A 21619-nucleotide genomic window follows, 5' to 3' on the forward strand; every position below is an offset into this window, starting at 1 on the left:
CTGTTGCACCCGCTTATCATGTACGTTATTATTATTATAATCTTAATTAAATTACTAATTAAATCTTAAATATAGCTCCTTAAGCTATATTTTATTAATAAAGCCTAATTTACCTATAATGCCTATTTATAGTAATAGAACTTATTATACTTAAAGTGTCACAGCTCGAAGTCAGACCAACCTACCCTAGAGCCACAAGTGGATCAGATCACGTGGCGATAGCGTTATCGCCGTAACCTTAGTTAGACCGCCAGTCAGATCCTGAACGTAGCTCCTTGAGCTACGTCTTGTTAATAGAGCCTGACCTGCCTGCAGTGCCTATCCGTAGCAATAGAACCTATTACGCCCGAAGCGTTCCCTGTCCACCCGTACCGCCGGACTCAGCCCGTGACATACTATATATTTTAAAATAACTTCTTTTGCGGCTTTTTTATACTGCCTCCTCTCTATTTTCTCTTTTTTTCTTTTCTTTTCTTCTCTTTCTTACCTTTTTATATTATTTCTATCTTTTTAACAATTACAATACTTTATTACTACTTTAATATCTTTTTAACAATTATAATACTTTATTACTACTTTAATATCTTTTATTTTTATTTATATCCTTTTTTATATCTTTATAACTGTATGGAAATATACTATAATATACCTTTTTTCCTTTTTTAATAACTATATAATTATATTTATTTATAATCTTATATAAATCCTGCTTTATTTATCCTTTTAAATCCTTTTATATTTATATTTAACTATAATTATTTCATCTTTATTATTATATATATAAAATCTTAAATACATAACCTATTTATTTCCTATATATAAATACTACTATTACTAATAAATATAAACTGCTTACCTTCTCTTTAACCCTTATGTATATCTTTCCCCCTAACCCTGATACACATCCCTCCCCTAACCATGATACACATCCCTCCCCTAACCATGATACACATCCCTCCCCTAACCATGAAACACATCCCTCCCCTAACCATGACACTCATCCCTCCCCTAACCATGACACTCATCTTTACAAATACTCATCCTACCGCTATAATCTCATCCTCGCCGCCCACCTCTTCTCTATCCTTGTAACCGCTTGACACAACCGACTCGCCTCTATCCCTCCTCCTGCTTGTCCTCCCCACTCGACCAACTCCCCTAACCATGCAAACAACCTGCCGTACATGATATAATCCCACTCTGTTCCCTCCTCTATATCCCCCATCATCGTCGTAATCTCCCTCCTCCACCATGCCTCCTCCCGTGCACTCTGCCCTACCATGATCCTAAAAATCAATCCTCCACCGTACTGACACGCTCTCCCTTCTGCTCGGCGGAATAATCGCCCGTCGTCGCTTGCTGCCACCCATCTGTCACAAAACGCCTGCGGTATCCCGCAACCGAAACATGCCGAAAACGCCGCAAACCGCTTCTTTCCCATCATCTCTTCCTCCACTTGCCTTGCGCCTTGCTCTATCTTCCTCCACACCTCCTCCTCTCGATACGGGCATGCCTCCATCTCGTGCTCGTCCTCCTCTACTCCCAACACCTTGCATGCGGCGCAATGCCCTGCCCACTCTGCCAATATATCCTCCAACTCGGCCACCTCTCGGGCCTCTTCCATCACCTGCACTTTCCTTTCTGTCTCTGCCTGCCGTATGAACTGACGACTGCGCTGATAATCCTGCTCTTCTTCTTCTTGTCCTCCTCCTTCTTCTTCTTCTCTCCCTCCTCCTCCTTCTTCTTCTCTCCCTCCTCCTCCTCCTCCTCCTTCCTCTTCCTGCTCTACCATATCGTCTGCCCTCTCTTCTGCTGCAAACCGCAATTCAACCCCTGCATCGTCTACATCTCTTGCTCGCTGCTGTTCCCAACACACATCGCACATCTCCTCATCCTCTTCGCATCCGAACCGGTCGATATTGCCGTCCATCTCTCGATCCAACACTTCTCGTCGACATCGGTTCCCGTCTACAAACTCAATCACATCCTTATCCCAATCCCACTCCTGCCGCTGCTGCCACCCGTAACCCTCTTGCTTGTCCTCTTCTCCCTCTGTTGTTCCAACCACGACTGCCTGATGCAAACCACCGACTCGCTCTTCTGCCCATCCCGGCCCCCTCGTCCGCTCTCTTGCACAAAATCAACCATCTGCCGCGGCATCCCTGCATGCACCACCAACCGCACGTTCGGGTCGTCGACCCCCAACCCTAATGCGTTTGTCGCTGCCATCCATCCGCTTTCGCCTCCCCGGCTACTCATCCACTCTGCCACCCGCCTTGCCTTCTCGGCTGCGTCCCCCGCCCCTCGCCAATACCCTACACATCCTAATGCGTCTGCAATCATCTGCACTCGCTTGATTGTCCCCCCGTATACGATCACCTTGCCCTCGGTATGCTCTGCCGTCCATTCTTTCACCAACTTGCATATCCGTTCAATCATCACCTGATCATCTTCCTCGCTCTCCTCCTCCTGTTCCTGTTCCTGTTCTGTCTCTTGAACACTAAACTCTGCCTCGCTCTCTCTGCTGATCATAACAATACCATTTGAATTCGCCCTGCTCCTCTTGATAACACCATCTAAATTCGCCCTGATCCTCTTCCGGCCTGAATTCGCCTGCCTCCTTTGAATCCGGCCGGATCGGTATGCTGCTATGTCCTCTCTCGTGTCGTCAATCACCTCTACCCTGTACGCGATATTCTTCCGCCCTGTCGCTTCGCGAAACATCCTTACCCTCTCCGGCACGAACCGCATAACCCTGAACAACGCCATCTCGTCCTTCGGCTTCAACGTTGCCGTCAAACAAATCACGGGTACGCCGAAATCCTGCAATGTCTCCCCTATCCGCATCATCATCGGTCGGAACCCCTTGCTGCACTGCAAAACCGTGTGGCACTCATCCACCACGACCCGGTCCAACCTTTGCTGCCCGTGCATCCGCTCGACAAACGTTCTGAATCCCTTGCTGACGGCTGACTCGGGCGTCACAAACACCAACGATGCCGCTCTCTGTATCACCCCTCGACTTCTCCATACGTATGCCTCGATCCCCAACTTGGAACAACGCACCGCCATGTCGTCCTGCAACGCTACCAACGGCGTCACCACTACCGTCACCCCATCCGGTGTGCAATATGCTGGCAACATGAACGTCAAACTCTTGCCGCCACCCGTCGGTGCGATCTGCACGATGGGCCACTCGCCTCGCGCCACGGCCCGGATGACCGATTCCTGCTGCCCCCTGAACGCTGCCGTCGCCCCCATCATCTGCTTCAACTGCCCTTGCATGTCCACTCTGTGCAACCGGCCGAACCTGTTGCGCCTCGTCATCTCCCGCTCTTCGTCGAACGGGTAACGGGGACGCTTCGTGCCCAACTGCTCTACACGGTCCTCGGCCCCAAACCCGAAAAACCGATGCCACTGCATGCTTACCTTGCGGAACCCGTCCCGCCTGTTCATCGTGCTTAAATCTCCCTGCCCGAACAACCGGGCGTATATCAACCCGGCTATGTGTGAACCGTGCCCGGCCTGCAAATCGTGGATGCTGTCCACCAAACTATCCTCACCACCGTCATCGTCGTCATCGCCACCGCCGCCTGCGTCGATCTCGCCGAACGCCTTGTTTAAATACCGGTTGCTGATGGCGATGGCCATATGCCTCCACATGCTGATGTTGATCTGTTTACCGGAAAACATGTTGCTGTATCGTTGCATTGCCCTTCTTGCCCGGTCGTTCCCCCATTTGGCCTCGCGGAACCACTGCATGAATACGGCCTCTTCTTCCCTCTCCTCTAACAACCCCAAACTCTCCTGGCCTACTGCTTTTCCTTTTCTATCTTCCCTCTTGCATGCTTTTTCTCCTCCTCCTCCTCCTCCTCCTCCTCTTCCCCTCTTCCCCTCTTCCCCTCTTCCTCCTTTTCCTTCGCCATCCATCTCCTTCCCTCCCTCCTTGCTGACAATCTCGTCGGCCCATAAAAATGCACTCCGGCGCCTCTTCTCCTGCTGCTGCTTCATGCCAACCTGGACTGTGTGCCAAAACGGCAAAACGATCCACATGTACCACACCAACAACTCACCTACCTCGCGTGGCAAATACCGGTGGATGACCTTGACCTTGCCTGACTGCCGGAATCCCTTGTGGTACATCGTGACGAAACAAACCATGCCGTCGTGGATGAATATGTTGCGCACTCCGCCGTTCATCGTGTTCCACATCCGTATCCCCAAAATCTCGGTGGACCGTGCCGGCTGGCCTCCCAACATGTGCATCGCGACGAACAACTGTGACCTGAATTCCTCTATCAAACGGCTGTACCGTCGGATTGCCTCTTCTCGGTACGGGCACGCCTCATTGTGCGGCTTGGCGATCCATGCCTCCATCTTGGCCTTGCTTGCTGCAACTTGCTTTTGCACCCACCTGTCGCCCTTGATGACCCAACTCTGGTTGGCTTCATCCTGTAAAAATGAATGCTCCAACGCGCTTTCGCCATGCCTATCCTCGATCCTGGACCACGGAATGGCGGGCAATATGTTCTGCGGCGGTGGCCATATTGTATTATCGCTGCTGTTACCGTTATTGCTGTTGTTGTTGCTGCTGTCATTGTTATTGGCGCTGTCATTGTCATCCTCATCCTCATGATCGTTCCTGTTGCTGCCGTCATTCCTCCTCTTCTCTCTCCCCTTCACCTCCCTTTTCCTAATGGCGCCGCCGGTTGCCAATTGCACTAACGTCTGCCGTGCATCCCCGATGAATGCATGCAACATGTCGGATATCTCGCTCATCTTGATCTTGACCCTGTTGCATGAAATCGGATCGCCATGCCACTCGATCATCTCGGAACCGGGCATCGAATACCGAATGTGCATGCCGTATGTTCGCGTGTTGATGATCCAATTCATCGGCGACGGCTCGATATCCTCTCCCTCGGGGATGCGGATCATGAACCGCCGCACCTTGCGTCGCACGATCCTGAATAATCCCTCGGCCTCCTCCTCGGCCTGACGGATGGTTGCGTATTGGGCCAACTGGTCAATCTGTGCTTGACGCTCCAACATGGACTGGTACAACACTAAATACCTCGCCACTTTGATGACGGCTGGATAAATTGACGTGTAATTCTCCACGGGCTTCCATCCGCCGCCCTCGTCTAACCCCATAACGGCCAACGCGCTGATGACGATGCTCTCGTAATGGTTGCCGCTCTTCAATGGATGGTCGAAAAACTGCACCATGGCGTCCAAGCAACTCCGCTGCAAACGATCGGCTGTGTACCGACCTGCCCTGTCGGCTCCCGTGACGACCTGCCTGATGCCGTTGTCGAATGCTTTCCACAACTCTTCTTGCTGTATTGTCATCTTATACGGCGGACGTGGGTCGGATGGGCCATAACGGCGGCTGACCGCATCATCATCATACGCGGACCTATTGCTGTTACTGTCGGTATCGGTATCGCTGTCGCTGTCGCTGCTGCTGCTGCTGCTTCCGCCGTTACTGAATCTCTCATTGTCGTAACCATCTTCTGCATCCCATTCGTCGTATCGCTTCCAAATGCACAACAACTGCTTCCACCATGACTTGTATCGCACCCATGCATCGGGTTCCATCAATCCCTGGAACGGCTTTGTCGTCGTCATATGCGCTTCTTTACGTGCAATCTCAAACAACTCGGCCGTGCCTGGGTAACACTGGCGGGCCGTCGCCTGATACGCGGCATCCATGACGCTTTCCAACACTTCCCACATCCTCTGCAACACCGGCTCGTCATCGCTGATCGGCTCCAACAATGTCCTCAACCGGTCGATGCGGATACCCTCCAAATGGCGGGGCCAACCGCATCGACCCAACCACTGATGGGCCTCATTCTTGTCGTCTATATCCTGGACGCGACGGCCGCTGGCTTCATCCTCAAACGCCTTCCTGCCTTCCTCCTGGACCATGTTGAAAAACGCGACGTTGGCCTCGTGATCGGCATCACCCTCACCGTCGGTGGCCTCCTCCTGTGTCGCTCTTTCATCGTTGCGGCCAACCTCAAACCAACGCTTGCCGTGCCCCCAATTGCATACCTGCTGGCATTGTACGTGGTCTCTCCACGGCACGGCCAACATTGCATCTTGTTCGTCGGGCACGGCTTGCTGCTGTCCGCCTCTCTTGCGACGGCTGACCCAACCGTGCTCGGTCCGGCCATGCTTCTGCATCTGCTGTTTATCCCGTACTACGTATTGGCAATGGCTGCATCCTAATCCATCGTCTCGTGGGGCTTGGATGTACGGGTTGATCTGGATGGTTGGCGGCGGCAATATCCAATTCTTCAAATCGTCCTGATTCTTGGCTATACCTGGAATGGCTGCCACCTTTTGCGCAATGCGCTTCGTTTCCTGTCGGGTCTTTGTGCTGTGCTTAACTTTTATATGATGTACAATCTCGCTGGCCACAAACCCAATGCGGCATTGTGTACAAAATGCAAACGGGTATTCGGGCAAATAAATAAACGGCTCCATGACGGTTATAAATGTATGCTGAATAACCGGATATGAATCGCACGGTATTTTATCTGGGTGTAAATTTGGCTGGATTGATATCCTGTTATTGATGCTGTATGTATCTTGTTGACAAATTGCTTTTGTGGTTGCTACGGTTGCAAACCTTAATTGTTATATACGATCATCCGGCTTACTGTATTCTTCTCTCATATATCTTTTGGTTCAACATCTTTTGGTGCAATATCCTTTGCTTGAACATCCTTTGGTCAAATATCTTTTGGTCGAATATCGTTTACTGTAATATCTTTATCTATTTAAACTTGAAATCTTTCTTCTTTTCCCTTCTTCTTATCTTCTCCTTTTCCATCTCTCTACTTGACAATAAACAACTAAACCCATTGTCTATCCTCTACACTTCACATTGGGTACTTTACTTTTCTGTCGTAAACTGTACTCTGCTGACCCTTATCTATGGCATGCCTGCTGTTACTGCTATTATGGCTGCCACCTATGGCCATAATGCTGTATCTCTTTACCTCTCTCTGCATCTGTCCTTTATGTCTATATCGCTGGATGTCAAATACGGTCTCCCTCTTGGCCCTACTTCTTTCTTTATTACCTTTCACTTTACATTGAACGGATGGGTACAATGCCTATTCTCTTCTATATGCTATATCTTGTGGCTAATCTATTACTTATATTTTAAATATGGGCTTGCCACTATCTTACTCTTGATAACACTATATAAATCGGGCTGGATTGTAAATGTAAATATGGCCGGATCAATATGCTGTTATCGTATTGAACTGACTTTAACCCTAACTTGACGTACCAAATTCATACTTAACCCTGACTGATTAAATCTGCATATAATCCTGCTTTTGTTGACTGGCAATGGGGCCATCTTGGATCTTCTGAATGTATATCGCCGCACGGGCCACATATTCTGACCAATTATATTGCGATGATCAACTACATCGAACAAATAACTGCAAAACTTATAATCGACTACATTCCTGCAATTCTTCTTCAAATTGAAAAAACGAACTTGCAAACTCCTATGAATGGCGATATCTATCTACTGGCACTACCCTCCTCGATTTTAACTGCTGGGAACCCAATCATGTTGCCCCCCGGCCTTCAAATGTGGGGCGCCGATTTTGTATGTAAAAAGAAGCCATGTAGCGGGGCAACACCGCTGCAATTTGACGTTAGCTCCGCGTTCGTGCTACCGCACCCCTGCCGGGAGCTAAAAACACGGGTTCACCTGCCTACCCTATATCTCTACTCTTTACTCTATAATTATTTTAATACCTTGTACCCCACTCTTTATTTTAACCTCTTTTCACTACCCTACATCCCCACTGTTTTACTACTCTTTACTCTTATATATTATTTTTCCTTTACTTTATATATATTTTATATTATTTCTCCTTTATTACTTACTATTCTTCTACTTCTGTTACCCCTCTAATTGTCTTGTCTACTTATTCTTATATATTAAATACTCTATACTTGTATTAACTTCTTCTCTTACAACTTAACATATATACAACCCGACACATCCGATTCGTCTGCATCCCTCCCCACTCAACCAAACCCCCTAACCACTTATATATACTATCCGTCGTGAACCCATCACCAATATCAACCCCGTCCGCTTTCATCATGCCTAATATCTCATCCGCCCACTCCTCACCCATTTGAATCCTCAACCCGACATATATCCGAACCAATAACCCTATATACTGACATTCTCTCCCATATATCTTCTTAAACCGTCGTCCATCATCATCTGCTACCTCCCATACCCGACATATCCTCTGCGGCAAACCACAACCAAAACAACCTGAAAAATCCTCAAACCTTTTCCCTTTAAACATCTGCTTTTCAACTTCCTCAACACCTTCCACAAATAATTCCCATGCTTCCGACCCTTTCATCGGACATGCATCTAATGCATGCTAAACCTCGTCCTCGCTCCCTCCCACTTTGCATACAATGCAACGCCCGCTCCAATCGTCTAACTCCGCCTCGAAATCTGCCGCGTCCTCTGCTTCCTTCATTACCCGTGCTACCTGCTCCATCTCTGCCCACTGAATTGACCTTTTGCTCCTCTCATAATCTGCCTCAACTGCTGCTGCTGCCCTCGCCAACTCCTCTTCCTCTTCACTCTGTATGCTGACCCATGATGTACCTCTCCTTGATACTTGTGCTTCCATCCGCAATGCACGCTCCCTACACACATCGCAACGCTCTTCTTCACCTACTTCACACCCTACCCGTCCCATAAACCCATCCATCTCGCGGTCTAAAACCTCACGCCGGCACTCCTTGCCTTCTACAAACTCCACAACGTCTTCCTCCCACTCATACGCCTGCTTGCTGACCGCACCCTCCTCACTGACACCATTGTCCCCGCCTCGATCTCTCTCCTCTCTCCTCTTTGTCCAAATCTCCTGCTGTTCTTTCATCCATGAACTCTGCACTACGACAACGGACTCGCTCCTCTTTCCATCCCGCCCCCTCGACCGCTTTCCTGGACAAAATCTCGTAATCTGCGCGGCATTCCCGCATGAACTACTAACCTGACGTCCGGCACATCAACCCCTAATCCCAATGCGTTTGTCGCGACGATCCAACCGGACTTTCCCCCAACACTTGTTCTCCACTCCTCCATCCATCTTGCTTTATCCTCCGCACTTCCCGCCTTGTTCCAATACCCAACACAATCTAATGATGCTGCGATCTTCTTCACCCTCTCGATTGTGCCTCCATATATAACCACTTTTCCCTCATTGTGATTTACTTCTGTCCACGTCTTTACAACTTCACAAACACGCTCTATAACCTCATCCTCCTCTTCACCTTTGTTGTTCTTTGCTGCTGATCCATTCTGCTTCCATCGTCTTGCCCCTTCCTGCGCCGATCGCTGACCACCACTGCGGCGGCCTACTCCTTCCCCCTCCCTATCCTCAATGATCTCCACCCGGTACTCAATATTCCGCCGTGTCGTTCGTTCTCGGAATAAACGCACGCGTTCGGCTTCAAACCCTAACTGTGCATATAACAACCGCTCTTCTGTCCTCTTCAATGTCGCCGTTAAACAAATGACCTGTAACCCGAACTCCTGTAATGCTGACCCCAACTGCCCAATCCGCGGCCGGAATGTTTTCGTCCACTCCAATGCCGTGTGACACTCATCCACCATGACCCGGTCTAACTTTTCCTGCCCATGCATTCTCTCCACGAATGATCGGAACCCTTTCGTCACGGCCGATTCCGGCGTCACGAACACCAATGATGCACCCCGTTGCACTCCCCGGCTCTTCCACACATATCCGTCAATCCCCATCTTTCTGCACCGCTCCTCCATGTCGTTCTCTAATGCCACTAACGGCGTCACCACAATTGTCATGCCGTCCGGCGTGCAAAACGCCGGCAACATGAATGTCAAACTCTTGCCACCTCCGGTCGGCGTTATCTGCACAATCGGCCCATCCCCGCGCACCACGGTTCGGATTACGGCCTCCTGCAACCCTCGAAACTCGGCTGACTCGCCCATCATCTGCTTTAACTGCCCTCTCATATCGGCCCTATGCAATCGCTCGAACCGCCGCCTCCGTATCTCTTCTCGCTCTATTTCAAACTCTATCTGACCTCGCTTCAATCCCATCCCGCCACTGCGCTCTACGCGGTCTTCGGCCCTAAACCCAAAAAACGCATGCTATCTCATGCTGACTTTTTGAAACTCATCCCTCCCCCTGACCATCACATACATCCCTCCCCCTAACCATTACATATATCCCTCCCCCTGACCATCACATACATCCCTCCCCCCTAACCATTACATATATCCCTCCCCCTGACCATCACATACATCCCTCCCCCCTAACCATCACCCCCTCTAAACATTTACCCCTAACTATTCTCCCTGCCTATCTCTCCTTTATCCTCATCACTACTTAATATAACCCGCTTGCCTGTATCCTCCCTCCTGCTTGTCCTCCTTACATAACCAACTTCCCAAACTATGTAAATAACATGCTGTATATTATGTAATCCTAATCTAATCTCCCTTTCTTTCCCTATACTCTATTCCTATTTGCTTTTTTCTGCACTGCCTGTATAATTCTATGAAATCCCTGACATAACCTATTTGTCTCTAAATGCCCCCATTGAACTTTCTCCCCTAACCATTTCATTAATCCCTTCTCATATACTACCTTATCCTCTGACTCTTGCCACTCATAATCTCGTGCTGCATCTAACTCCCCGACCACTGCATCTGCTATGTCGGGATGCATCCGACCGACGGCTGCCCATACACATACCAATACGCCTGCATATTGACATACCCCATCCTTCTTTAACTTGAATCTTCCTTGATCGTTGTCCAACGGCTCCCAATGTGTGCAAATCGCTTGCGGCATGCCACACCAAAAACAACCGGAATGATCCGCCATGACCCCTTTTGTAAACATGCTTTTCTGCCACTTCTCTTCCGCTCGCGCCATGTCATCCCACCATCTCTTGTCCCATAACGGGCACTCATCTCTCCTGTGTAATTGATCTTCCTCTATAACGCCTGTTGCCATGAAACAACCTATGCACCGGCCGACCATATGTCCCAACTCTTGCTCGAATGTCTCCACCTCCTGATGGATGCGTATCTCGTCTTGCCTCGCCTTGAATTGCTCGTATCGTATGCTCCGCCCGGCCTGCTCAAATCGTGCCTGGATCTCTCCTTCTGTTACCTGTCCTCCATATTGATCTGCCATTTCCATGCCTTTCCCACTACCTGTGTCCTCGTTCTCAACCCACGATATATCCGCTTCAAACATCAACTGATCTCTCTGTCGCCGGCATATATCGCATATCTCTTCCACCTTGTCGTCGCAACCCGCGCGATCCAATCGACCATCCATCATCTGATCCAATACCACACGGCGACACCACTTTCCGCTGATAAGCCTCTCTACCGCCGCCTCTTTCGGCGGCCAACTGCTGCTTATCGTCGCCCGTGCTCGCTCGACCTTCTTTTGTCGGCCTTATCCTCTCGTTCTCTTCCCTTTGGCCGGCATACCACGACAATTGCTTCACTCGGCTCACCGTCTCTTCCCGCCCGTCCGCTCTCTTGCACGTAATCCCGTAATCGACTCGGCATGCCGGCGTGTATGACCAACCGAACGTCTGGCACGTCTATGCCTAACCCCAACGCATTTGTCGCCACAATTAAATGCCCACCTTCGATCCACATTCGTAATCGTTGCTCCTTACCGACTGCTGTATCTACTTTTGAATGATATACATCGCACTCCAACCTTTCCCCCAACCGCTCAACCCGTTCGATCGCGCTTGCATATACGATAACTCGGCCGTTACTGTGTTGATATAACCAATCTCGTACCGTCTTGACAACCTGCCTGTCTTCTGCATCCTCTTCCGGCCCGACTTCCTGATTTTTATACCCCCTCCCCCCTGCTGTTGACGTCGTTTCGGCTGTGGCGGTGTCGCCTGCGCTTCGACTACCCTATACCGAATATTCGGCCGCGATGTTGGCGATCGGAATATCTTCACACGGCTTGCCGGCAACTTGACGACCTCGCAAAACCTCTCTACCTCGCCGGGCGGTAATGTGGCCGTTAAAAAAACCTTTTGCACACCCCATTCGTTCAAAACCTGACCCAACTCCATCATCTGCGGTCGAAATCGGGCGGTGCTGTCCAACATTGTGTGGCACTCATCCACTACAACTCGTGTGGCACTCATCCACTACAACTCGGTCTAATGCACACCGTGCTTGTAATCGGTTTACGAAATCGCCAAACTCCTTCGTCACCGCTGACTCGGGCGTCACGAATATAATTGGGGCAATCTGGTGTCCCTCGCGGCTCTTCCAACTATATGTCCCGATTTTGCTCTTATCACAACGACCGTGTAAATCATCCCGTAATGAAATCAACGGCACGATCACGATTGTCGTCCCGCCGTTGTCGTTGGCACAATATGCTGGTAATAAAAACGACATACTCTTGCCCTCACCTGTGCCTGCGATCTGGATAATCGGACTCTCGCCCCGTATGATCGCCCGGATCACCGTCTCCTGCTGACCACGGAACGCCGCCGACGGCCCCATCATCTGCCGTAACTGACCGGCAATATCGACCTGCTGCAATCGTCTGAACCGCTGCATCCGATTATACTCACGCTCCGTGTCATACGGGGCTCGTTTTCGCCGGGTTGCGGCCGACGCCCCACTCTCCTCGCTGTCCTGGAACTCGAACAAACGGTGCCACTGCCTGCTGACGGCTCGGAACTTGTCCCGCATCGATGCCGTGCTGAACAATCCCTGCTGCAACTCGCGTGCGTATACCATGCCCGCCACGTGCGTTGCGTGCCCGGCTTGCAAATCCACCGGGTTGTCATCCAAATCGTCATCTTCATCCTCCCCATCCAATGTCGACTCTTTAAATGCACCGTTCAAATACCGACGGGCTATGGCGATCGCAATCTGCCTCCATGAACTGATACCTAACGTCACGCCTAATAATCGCCTGCTGTGCCGTTGGATGATTCGACGGACCCGGTCTGATGTCCACTTCCGCTCCTGCACCCAGCTCTGGAACCCAATATCATCGGCGTTCGCGGGGTTATCGGGGTCATGCGGGTTCTCTGTACTACCTCCGCTGTTATCATCGTCTTCTTCATGCATGCCGCCGCCATTCTGACTGTGCCTCTCCAATGCCGCTCGTCTTGCCTCCCTCTCCTCTACGATACTGCCTTCTGCCTTGCGTACCACTTCATCCGGCCACATGAACGGGCTGCGGATACCGGCATCTTTGACGATACCCTGAACCTGCTGCCAAAATGGCAAAACCAACCATAAATACCACACCAATAACTCTCCCACGGCATGCGGTAAATACCGGTGAATCACCTTGGCCTGACCCGTCAACCGGAATCCCTTGTGATATAACGTGACCACGCACATCATGCCGTTGTGCGCCAATATGTTCCTGACCCCTCCATTCATGGTGTTCTGGTGCCGGATGCCCGACATCTCGGGTATCCGTGCTGGCTGGCTCATCATGTACATCAACATGAACATTCGTTCCATGAACCCGTTGAATGTCTGGCCATATGACTGTACCGCCCGGGCCTGGAATGGCTTTCCGTCCCTTCTGCCGTTGTCGATCCACACCTTGCGTCGTGCCTGGCCCTGCCCGTCCGGTTGTGTATCGGTGATCTGGTTCATCACCCAATTCTTACCTCTCTTTACCCACTCGCGGTTCCGTTCATCGGTCAAAAATGAATACCCCATCCGGTCCTCACTGTGATCGTCCTCCACCTCCTTCCACGGGATTCGCGGTAACTGGTCCACGTCTTCCACCATCGTCAACGTCGCTAAATGCTCCCTCGCCTCCCTCGTCAATGCATGCAACATCTCGGTCAACGCGGCCATCCGGAACCGTGTCTTTCTATACGTGATATGGTCGCCATCCCAATCCACGGTTCCGCCTGCTGGCGTGTTGAACCGAATATACATGCCGTACGTGCGTGCCTCGTATATCCAATCCATCGGCGTCGGCTCGGCGTATGTCTCCTTCGATGTCACCGTCATGAACCTCTGCACCTTCTCACGCACGATCCGGAACATGCTGGTCGCCTCCTCCTCGGCCTCTTCCTCACCTAAACCCTTCTCCTGCTGTAATCGGGCCACCTCTTCCTTCCTCTCCCGATACGACTGATACACGACCATGGCCCGCGCTACTTTGATCACGGCTGAATACATGGGCGTGTAATCCATCACATCCATCCATCCACCGTCTTTGCGGATGCCCAGCACGGCCAACCCACTGATAATACCACTGCGGTATTCACCTGCCGTTAACCTGTGATCCAACAATGCCATAACGACCTGCAGCGTCAACTCGTCCACGCGCTCCTCATCTAATGGATTGGCTTCGGGGTCTTCAACATACTCCTCTATTAACTCCGTCAACTCGTCCATCGTATCCCCCTGTCGTTTCGTTAATCGGAACCCGGGCCTCTCGTTGTCCTCCATGGTCTCGGCACGGTATACATAACATATCAACTTGACCCAAACTGCTGTGTACCGTGCCCACGTGTCTTCTTCGACTCGGTTGTCGAATGGCCGCCGCGGCTTCTTGTCTACCTCCTTCCGTTGTACTTCGAATAATGCCTGGCTGCCGACCGTGCTGGGCGTGGCTGTAATCCGTGCCTGCAACATGACCCGCATGATACTGTCCTGGATCAACTGTAAAACATGCTCTTCTTCGCCGACCGGGTCTGTCAACTGTCTCATGGCTTCCGGATCTAAACCCTGCAAATGGTCGGCCCATCCTACACGCTCTAACCACGCGTTCGCATCTGTCTTTGCGTCGGCGGCTTTGATGCACTCTCTATCCTCTCGCTCGAACTGCTCTTGCTTCTGCTCCATGGCACGCACCGCCCGCTCCATCATGGCGGCCTCATCGGCCGTCTGGGTGGCCGGCGCCCCAAACCCGACCTCGAACCAACTACTGGCCGGCCCGTTGCTGAAAAACCGCTGGCTTTGGACGCCGGTGCGCCATGGGACCAGCTGGGCCTGTATCCTCCGCGTTTGCTGACTTCCGCCTCTCCCGCGCGGGTTACTCCAACCGTGTTCCTTACGGTAATGCTCCTGCATGCCTCGCGGGGTGTCAACCACGGTCCAACACCCTTCCTCGCCACAACCTAAGTTATCGGGGACCGGCGGGTGGATATATGGGATCGGGTCGGTCGTCGGCGGTGGCGTTGGCCACGTTAACAACCCTCTTCTGTCATCAATCATGCCGGGCAAATCCCTGACTTGCTGGGTAATCTCTCTTCTGACTGCTGCTTTGATGCTCTTATGGTGCTTCTTTAAATGCGATTCAACCTCCTTGGTGACATATGCATAACGGCATACTGTACAAATCACAAATGGGTACTCGGTTAATTTAATAAATGGTAACATTGTGGCTGGATGTCTTTGGTTTTTATCTGATATGGATGGCTGGTTGTTTTTCTAACTATTTACTTATCCTCCTTGGACCCCTGTTAAACTTACCTCTGCTGTTGCTATGATACAAAACCTTAATTGTTGTCTGCCTCTTTACCCTTGCCTTGACCTCATGGATGACTAATGGCTACTGCTGAACCTTGGCTGTGTCTGATGACTAATGTGGCCTGCTGGATCCCGGTCTGTTAACTTCAATTGATCAATTGACTCAAACTTCAAACCAGTCGCAATGCCGCAAAAATGATTTTCGAAGGCTGGCAAGCCATATATAAGCTTCCCTCAAAGTAATAAATCGATGCATCTACTTGAAATGCATTTTACTGATAAAAACTTATGGGTGACCTGAATCCGTTGGGGTGCAATGGATTCAGGTCGTCATTTCATTAGCGTCTTTTTTTTTTAATATGGGAAAGCCATTGGATTCAGAGCTGTATCCGCCATGCAGCTGGGATAGTAACCCTTTTAACCCTAACCTGATTTATATTAAACCCTACCCTAAACCCAATCCTTATATGTCTCCCAAATAATAGCTTCCCATAATGCATGTGCATTTGTCCCCTTCATCCCGTGAAACCGCCTTTCTACCCCTAGCCAGCAATAAAATCCCTTCTTATCCTCCATATCAACCCCAAACTCAGCCTTAACTATGTTTCTGACTCGCCAGCTCCTCAAGCCCATCAACACCACCGGCAGTAGCTTATCCTTATACGCACACTTGCCCTCTTCATTCCCGCGTTTCCTCACACCAGTCTAGTGGCAGCTTGCATATAAAGCAGCATGATAGCTCTTTGAACCTGCTTGCCCTGCGTGCCGTATCGTACCCTTCCTCTGACACCGTCTCACACCACTGCCCGGCCTTCTTATGCCGCGGCTCATCTGGGACCTCCCCTAGCTCCAGTCCCTTCTGATGACGTCGGACGTGACACACCGGACACTCCTCTGCGACATCATCTAACCATCGGAAAAGCGTTCTAACCCGTGTACCCTCTTCCTTACTGAATGCCTTCCAAATCCTCCCACCCTTCCTTATCTTGTCGCTCTCTCCTTCACTCTCTTCTTTACTCTCTTCTCCATTTATACTCCCCCCCTCACTGCCTCCCTCACTCTCTTCCTCACTCTCTCCATCACTTTCCCCTTCAATCACCTCCTCCTCGGCCCTACCTGCACCCTTACTACTGTCATCATCCCGTCGAAGCAGCTCACACCGATCACAAAGCGTAGCCCCATCTACATCCTCACACGTTTCGCCGGCTGCCCCGTCCATAAACGCCGATATCACGGCCCTTCGACATCCCGGCGTCAACACGAATGCCTCCATCTGTGCTTGATTGACATCATCCACAAAGCTCCGATGCTGATCCTCTCGTTGCGGCCGTCCATCGTGTATAATGACGGACCGCACCACCTCGCCTGCCCGACGCCCTCCTCGGCCAATCTGCTGCACAAAGTCGACGAGCCCGTACGGCTTCTCCATGTGAACCACGGCCACGATCCCCTCGATGTCGATGCCTGTCCCTAACCCGGTTGTTGCAGCGATCCATCGGCTTGCGTTACGGCCCTCTGCCCATGTCGTCCGCGCCTCGTGACGGTCCTGTTCGCTTATGCCGCTGTGATGAAACCCGCACCCGATCTCGTCAGCGATCGCCTCGCATTGACTCTTCGATCGGCAGTATATGACCCCCTTCTGACAGCCCGTCATCTCTTGATCCAGCTGCTCGATCACCTCAACCGTGCGATTCTCAACAGCTCCACGCCCGGGCTCGACCTGCTGAACCTCGTACCGGCAGTTCAGCTTGACCGTCCGATCCCGCACTATGATTGCCGACTTTGCCAGCATCTCGCCGCGGAACCAGTCCTCTAGCACAACGGGCAGCGTTGCTGTGAGCAGCACCAATGGGCAGCCAAACCGGCGTAACCCTACGAGCTCGCCAAGCTTAGCACGGTAGCCGATATCCATGATCACAGTGTGACATTCGTCTACGAATATCCGCTGCAGCAGCCCTGTGCATGACAGCCCATCAACGTACCCGCAAAACTCGGCACTTGACACAACATCGGCGCTGACGACGATTAACCGTGCTGCCCTCGGCATGCCCTCTCGTCCCGAACTCATCGATGATCTGTATCGGATGCAGTCCACCCCCATATCTGTTGCTCTTGTAACCAAGTCGTCCATTAGTGCAACAAACGGCACGACCACAATGCTTGTCCCTGTATTCTCCATTACGGCCGGCAGCATGAATAGTATGCTCTTGCCGGCCCCTGTCGGTAGTACACTGATTGCCGTCTGATCTGCTTTGAGTGCCATGATCGATCGCATGCTCTCGGCTTGCTTATCGGATCGCCAAGTCGCCTTCGGTCCAAGTAGCTTTCGCAGCCCATCCGTCATCTCGTCCTCTAGTTTCTTCTTTTTCTTCTCACTTATCTTCCTCTTCTGAGCCAGTGCCTCCTCTTGCTCTTGAGTAGTCTTCTTGCTTCGCTTGCTGCTCCTTATAGTCATTTGGGCCAGACTGTTAGTTGATTGCTGCTGCTGCTGCTGCTGCTGCTGCTTGCTATCAGTCTTCTGACTCTGACTGCCCTGCTTGCGTTTCGGTGCCTTCTTCCCCTTTCCTTCTTCTGCACTCTCTAAGAACTGATGCCACAGCTTGCTGATCTCCTTGAACGTCACAATCATCTCCGGCTGCAGCTTACCCGGGAATCCGATATGTACGGCATAGTGCTGCCTTGCAATCCGTGTTCCGTGTGTCGGCTGCAGATCCCATACGATATTCCAGCTTCCTCCACAGAGATGGAAACATTACATTTGCACGTTCTCGGCGAAGAGCGCGATGAGCCGCTTCCTGTACGGCCACCGACGCAACAACGTCAGCTTGATATGCCAGACATTCAGAGGACGCCGATCAATGAGTTCAACCAGTCACAGGCACTCCTGTCCCTAGCCTTTCCAACACTATTTCCTCGCGGTCAAGCCGATTTCGTTGAGCCAAGGTTACGGCCTATCAAGTATGCGGACTACATACAGCATGCCCTTCGATGGCACGATGGCAGATTTGCCCGTCATCCCACTTTCCGGTTTGTGGTTTTCAACACGCTGATGCGAGCACAGGCACGGGCGAAAAGCAGCTATTTCGTCAAGCAATACCAACAAAGGCAGGGCCTAACAACGCGAGATGATCTACTCGAAGCTTTCCAGAACCCCGAATCTGCAGAAGCTCAGCAGTTGCTCAATTCCATCAACCGCCAGGCAGCACAACTTCGCGGGACACGCCCCTATTGGTACCGAAAGCGTCGAGAACTTGAGTCTTACGCCTACAACCTCGACTGTCCTGGTGCTTTTATTACATTCAGTCCAGCAGACCTACACTGGAGAAGCCTATATCAACATTTGCCCCAGTTTCAAGACTGGCAGGAGCTGCCCGAGCAACAGCGAATGGGCATGTCTAGCAAACTTCTCAGGGACAACCCACATATTGCAGCCTGGCACTTCTACAGGCGGTTTGGCTTATTCAGAGATATCGTTCTCAAGCAGAAATTCAACGTCACTGATTATTGGAACAGGTACGAATGGCAGGGTCGTGGGAGTAGCCACTGCCATGGCCTATTCTGGATGGACGGTGCGCCCGGTGTCGACCTGGAAAACGAGGATGCACGTAAGGAGTTCGCCCGTATCTGGAGATTCCACGTCACAGCTTTCAATCCTGAGCCAGCTCGAGTGCTACAGCAGGGAGAAGGTAACCCGTTGGCTGTAAATCCCTTACAGCATCCCCTGACGTTTCAATGGCTCTCACAGGTTCTGAACCGCTGCCAACGCCACCATTGCAGTGAGGCATACTGCCTACGAAAGAAGAAGGGTTCAGAAGAGATTTCTTGCCGCTTCTTCTTCCCGCGAGACACAAGAGATACGGCTGAGGTTGTTCGACGACAAGGACAATCCTACTTCTCCTTCGAGGCGGCCAGGAATGACAGCCTTATGAACCACTATAACCGGTGCCTGAGTCTTGGCTGGTTAGCCAACATTGATATCTCCCCCCTGTACCAGCCTCCAAGCTGTGATTAATTATGCAGCCAAGTATTGCAGTAAGATGGAGAAGCGGACTGACAGTTATGCCGGCCTGGGGCGGCAAATCTTGCCCTATGTCTCCCACCAGAATCCACTTCTATCTTTTGCCTCGCGTCTGATGAACAAGTTGCTTGGTGAGAGAGACTTTTCGGGACAGGAGATCTGCCATATCTTGCTCAACTGCGAGCTGCAGGAGGGTACCCGTGTTATAAGAGCCGTCGATTGCCGTCCCTACGAGCAACAGGGACGGTCGCTTCGCCTCCAAGGTGACCATAACGACGGTGAGGTCGTTGGAATATATGAGAAGTATCTTTCTCGCCTTCGCCTTCATGAAGAACTCACTTATTTCGACTTTCTAGCCAACTGGAATACAAGCAAGAGGGATGGGAGAAAGTGGACACGCTGGAGTCGTCAAGCCAAGCCTCGCGTGCTATACCTACTACTTCCCGCGGTACAAGTTCAATCCCCGACATCACCAATACGATGATTTTTGTCGTGTGAAGCTAATGCTGGCTCATTCACATCGCGATCCCAGCGAACTACGCAAGATCGACGGCATTAAGTATGACTCGTATGCGTCTGCCGCTGAAGTCTGTTATGCGAAGCACCAGCACCCTGATGACTATTATGGCACACCTGACGCTGAAGAACGTCGACCAGATCCGGACGAGTTCGAGGAAGAATTTCACGAGCCTGAACTTCTAGAGGAGGACTGGCTTGAACTTGCCCGCCAGCTTCCCGACTGCCCACCAAGCCAAGAGGCAATAGATCTTCTGGGTCGACGGATATTGATATCCAATACGACTGGGCGCCCCATGTCGGCCGCTACGCTGACCCAGGAATCGTTCAAGGCGATTATTGGCGCCACTTCATTGAGCAGCATTGTCTCTATATGGATGTTGAAGACCTGCCTTTAGACGTCCGTGATACGCTCAACCCGGAGCAGCGTGTAGTATACGATACCTTTATTGGGCACTTCCAAAGCGGCAGTGAGGAGCAGATTCTACTCCATGTTGACGGTGGTGGTGGGACAGGCAAGTCCTACATGATCAAAGTCCTGTCTTCGCATCTTCAGAGGCTTGCAGGTAACCGGCCCAGTCCAATCTGGAGAGTTGCACCCACCGGAGTTGCAAGCAACCAGATCATGGGGACAACATTACACTCTCTCCTCCGGCTACCCGTGGATAGGGCTTTTACAGGGCTATCCCCGGCAGATGCTAATGCTGTCCAGAATAAGCTACGCGACGTCAGGTATCTTGTGATTGATGAGAAAAGCATGCTGGGTCTGCGTCAGCTTTCGTGGATCGACAAACGCCTTCGCCAAGTCTTTCCTGGCAGAGCAACCGAATTCTTTGGCGGCATGAGCATCATCCTCGTTGGTGACTTCTTCCAGCTCCCGCCGGTTGCGAACAAGCCTCTCTACTTTGATGGGCCACTCAAGGATCTGCATGAGGTCTCTGGCCAGACAGCATATAGGGCATTCAACCACACCGTCTTCTTGAAGAAGGTCCAGCGGCAGCAGGGCGATGACCAGGCCGGCTTTCGTCTCGCGCTTTCAGAGGTACGTGGTCTCAAGTTATCCATCGAATCATGGAAACTCCTGAGCCAGCGTGTGCGGGTCAAGCTAAGCCAGCGCGAGGTAGATACGTTTGACGCTGCTCTTCGTATCTATAGTAAGAAGGCTCGTGTTGACGAGTACAACTACGAGCACCTCATCCGCTTGAAGCACCCAGCAATCAAAGCCATGGCGAAGAACATTGGTAATGGTGCTGACAAGGCAACATCGGAACAAGCTGGTAACCTGGCTGGCCAGTTTCCGGTATGTATTGGTGCTCGTCTCATGCTAACCCAGAATATCTGGCAACCAGCAGGCCTAGTCAATGGCGCCCGAGGAACAGTATATGACATCGGTTGGGCCTCTGGTGCTGATGCACATCGTGACCCGCCATGTGCCATCATGATGGTGATGGATAAGTATGCCGGGCCGTCATATTTAACCACAGACGACGGGCGCGAGGTAGTACCCATACTCCCAG

General features: G+C 51.3%; 3 protein-coding genes across 3 annotated transcripts; all 3 read right to left on the bottom strand.

Annotated features, from left to right (window-relative positions):
- Positions 1-1048: 1048 nt before the first annotated feature.
- Positions 1049-6495, bottom strand: FPOAC1_014041 (uncharacterized protein; the record flags this gene model as incomplete). The annotated part of the gene is made up of 2 exons (XM_044858365.1): positions 1049-2129; positions 2180-6495. The coding sequence occupies 2 exons, from the start codon at positions 6493-6495 to the stop codon at positions 1049-1051; spliced, it is 5397 nt and encodes a 1798-aa protein (XP_044700651.1).
- A 1946-nt stretch (positions 6496-8441) lies between these two features.
- On the bottom strand, positions 8442-15478 carry FPOAC1_014042 (uncharacterized protein; the record flags this gene model as incomplete). Its single annotated transcript, XM_044858366.1, has 6 exons — positions 8442-8880; positions 9066-10204; positions 10836-11513; positions 11564-12010; positions 12058-12227; positions 12274-15478. 6 exons carry the CDS (start codon positions 15476-15478, stop codon positions 8442-8444), a joined length of 6078 nt encoding a protein of 2025 aa, XP_044700652.1.
- A 769-nt stretch (positions 15479-16247) lies between these two features.
- On the bottom strand, positions 16248-18197 carry FPOAC1_014043 (uncharacterized protein; the record flags this gene model as incomplete). The annotated part of the gene is made up of 1 exon (XM_044858367.1): positions 16248-18197. One exon carries the CDS (start codon positions 18195-18197, stop codon positions 16248-16250), a length of 1950 nt encoding a protein of 649 aa, XP_044700653.1.
- Positions 18198-21619: the final 3422 nt, after the last annotated feature.

The sequence above is a fragment of the Fusarium poae genome, assembly GCF_019609905.1.
Source record: "Fusarium poae strain DAOMC 252244 chromosome Unknown contig_6, whole genome shotgun sequence".
Lineage (NCBI taxonomy): Eukaryota > Fungi > Ascomycota > Sordariomycetes > Hypocreales > Nectriaceae > Fusarium > Fusarium poae.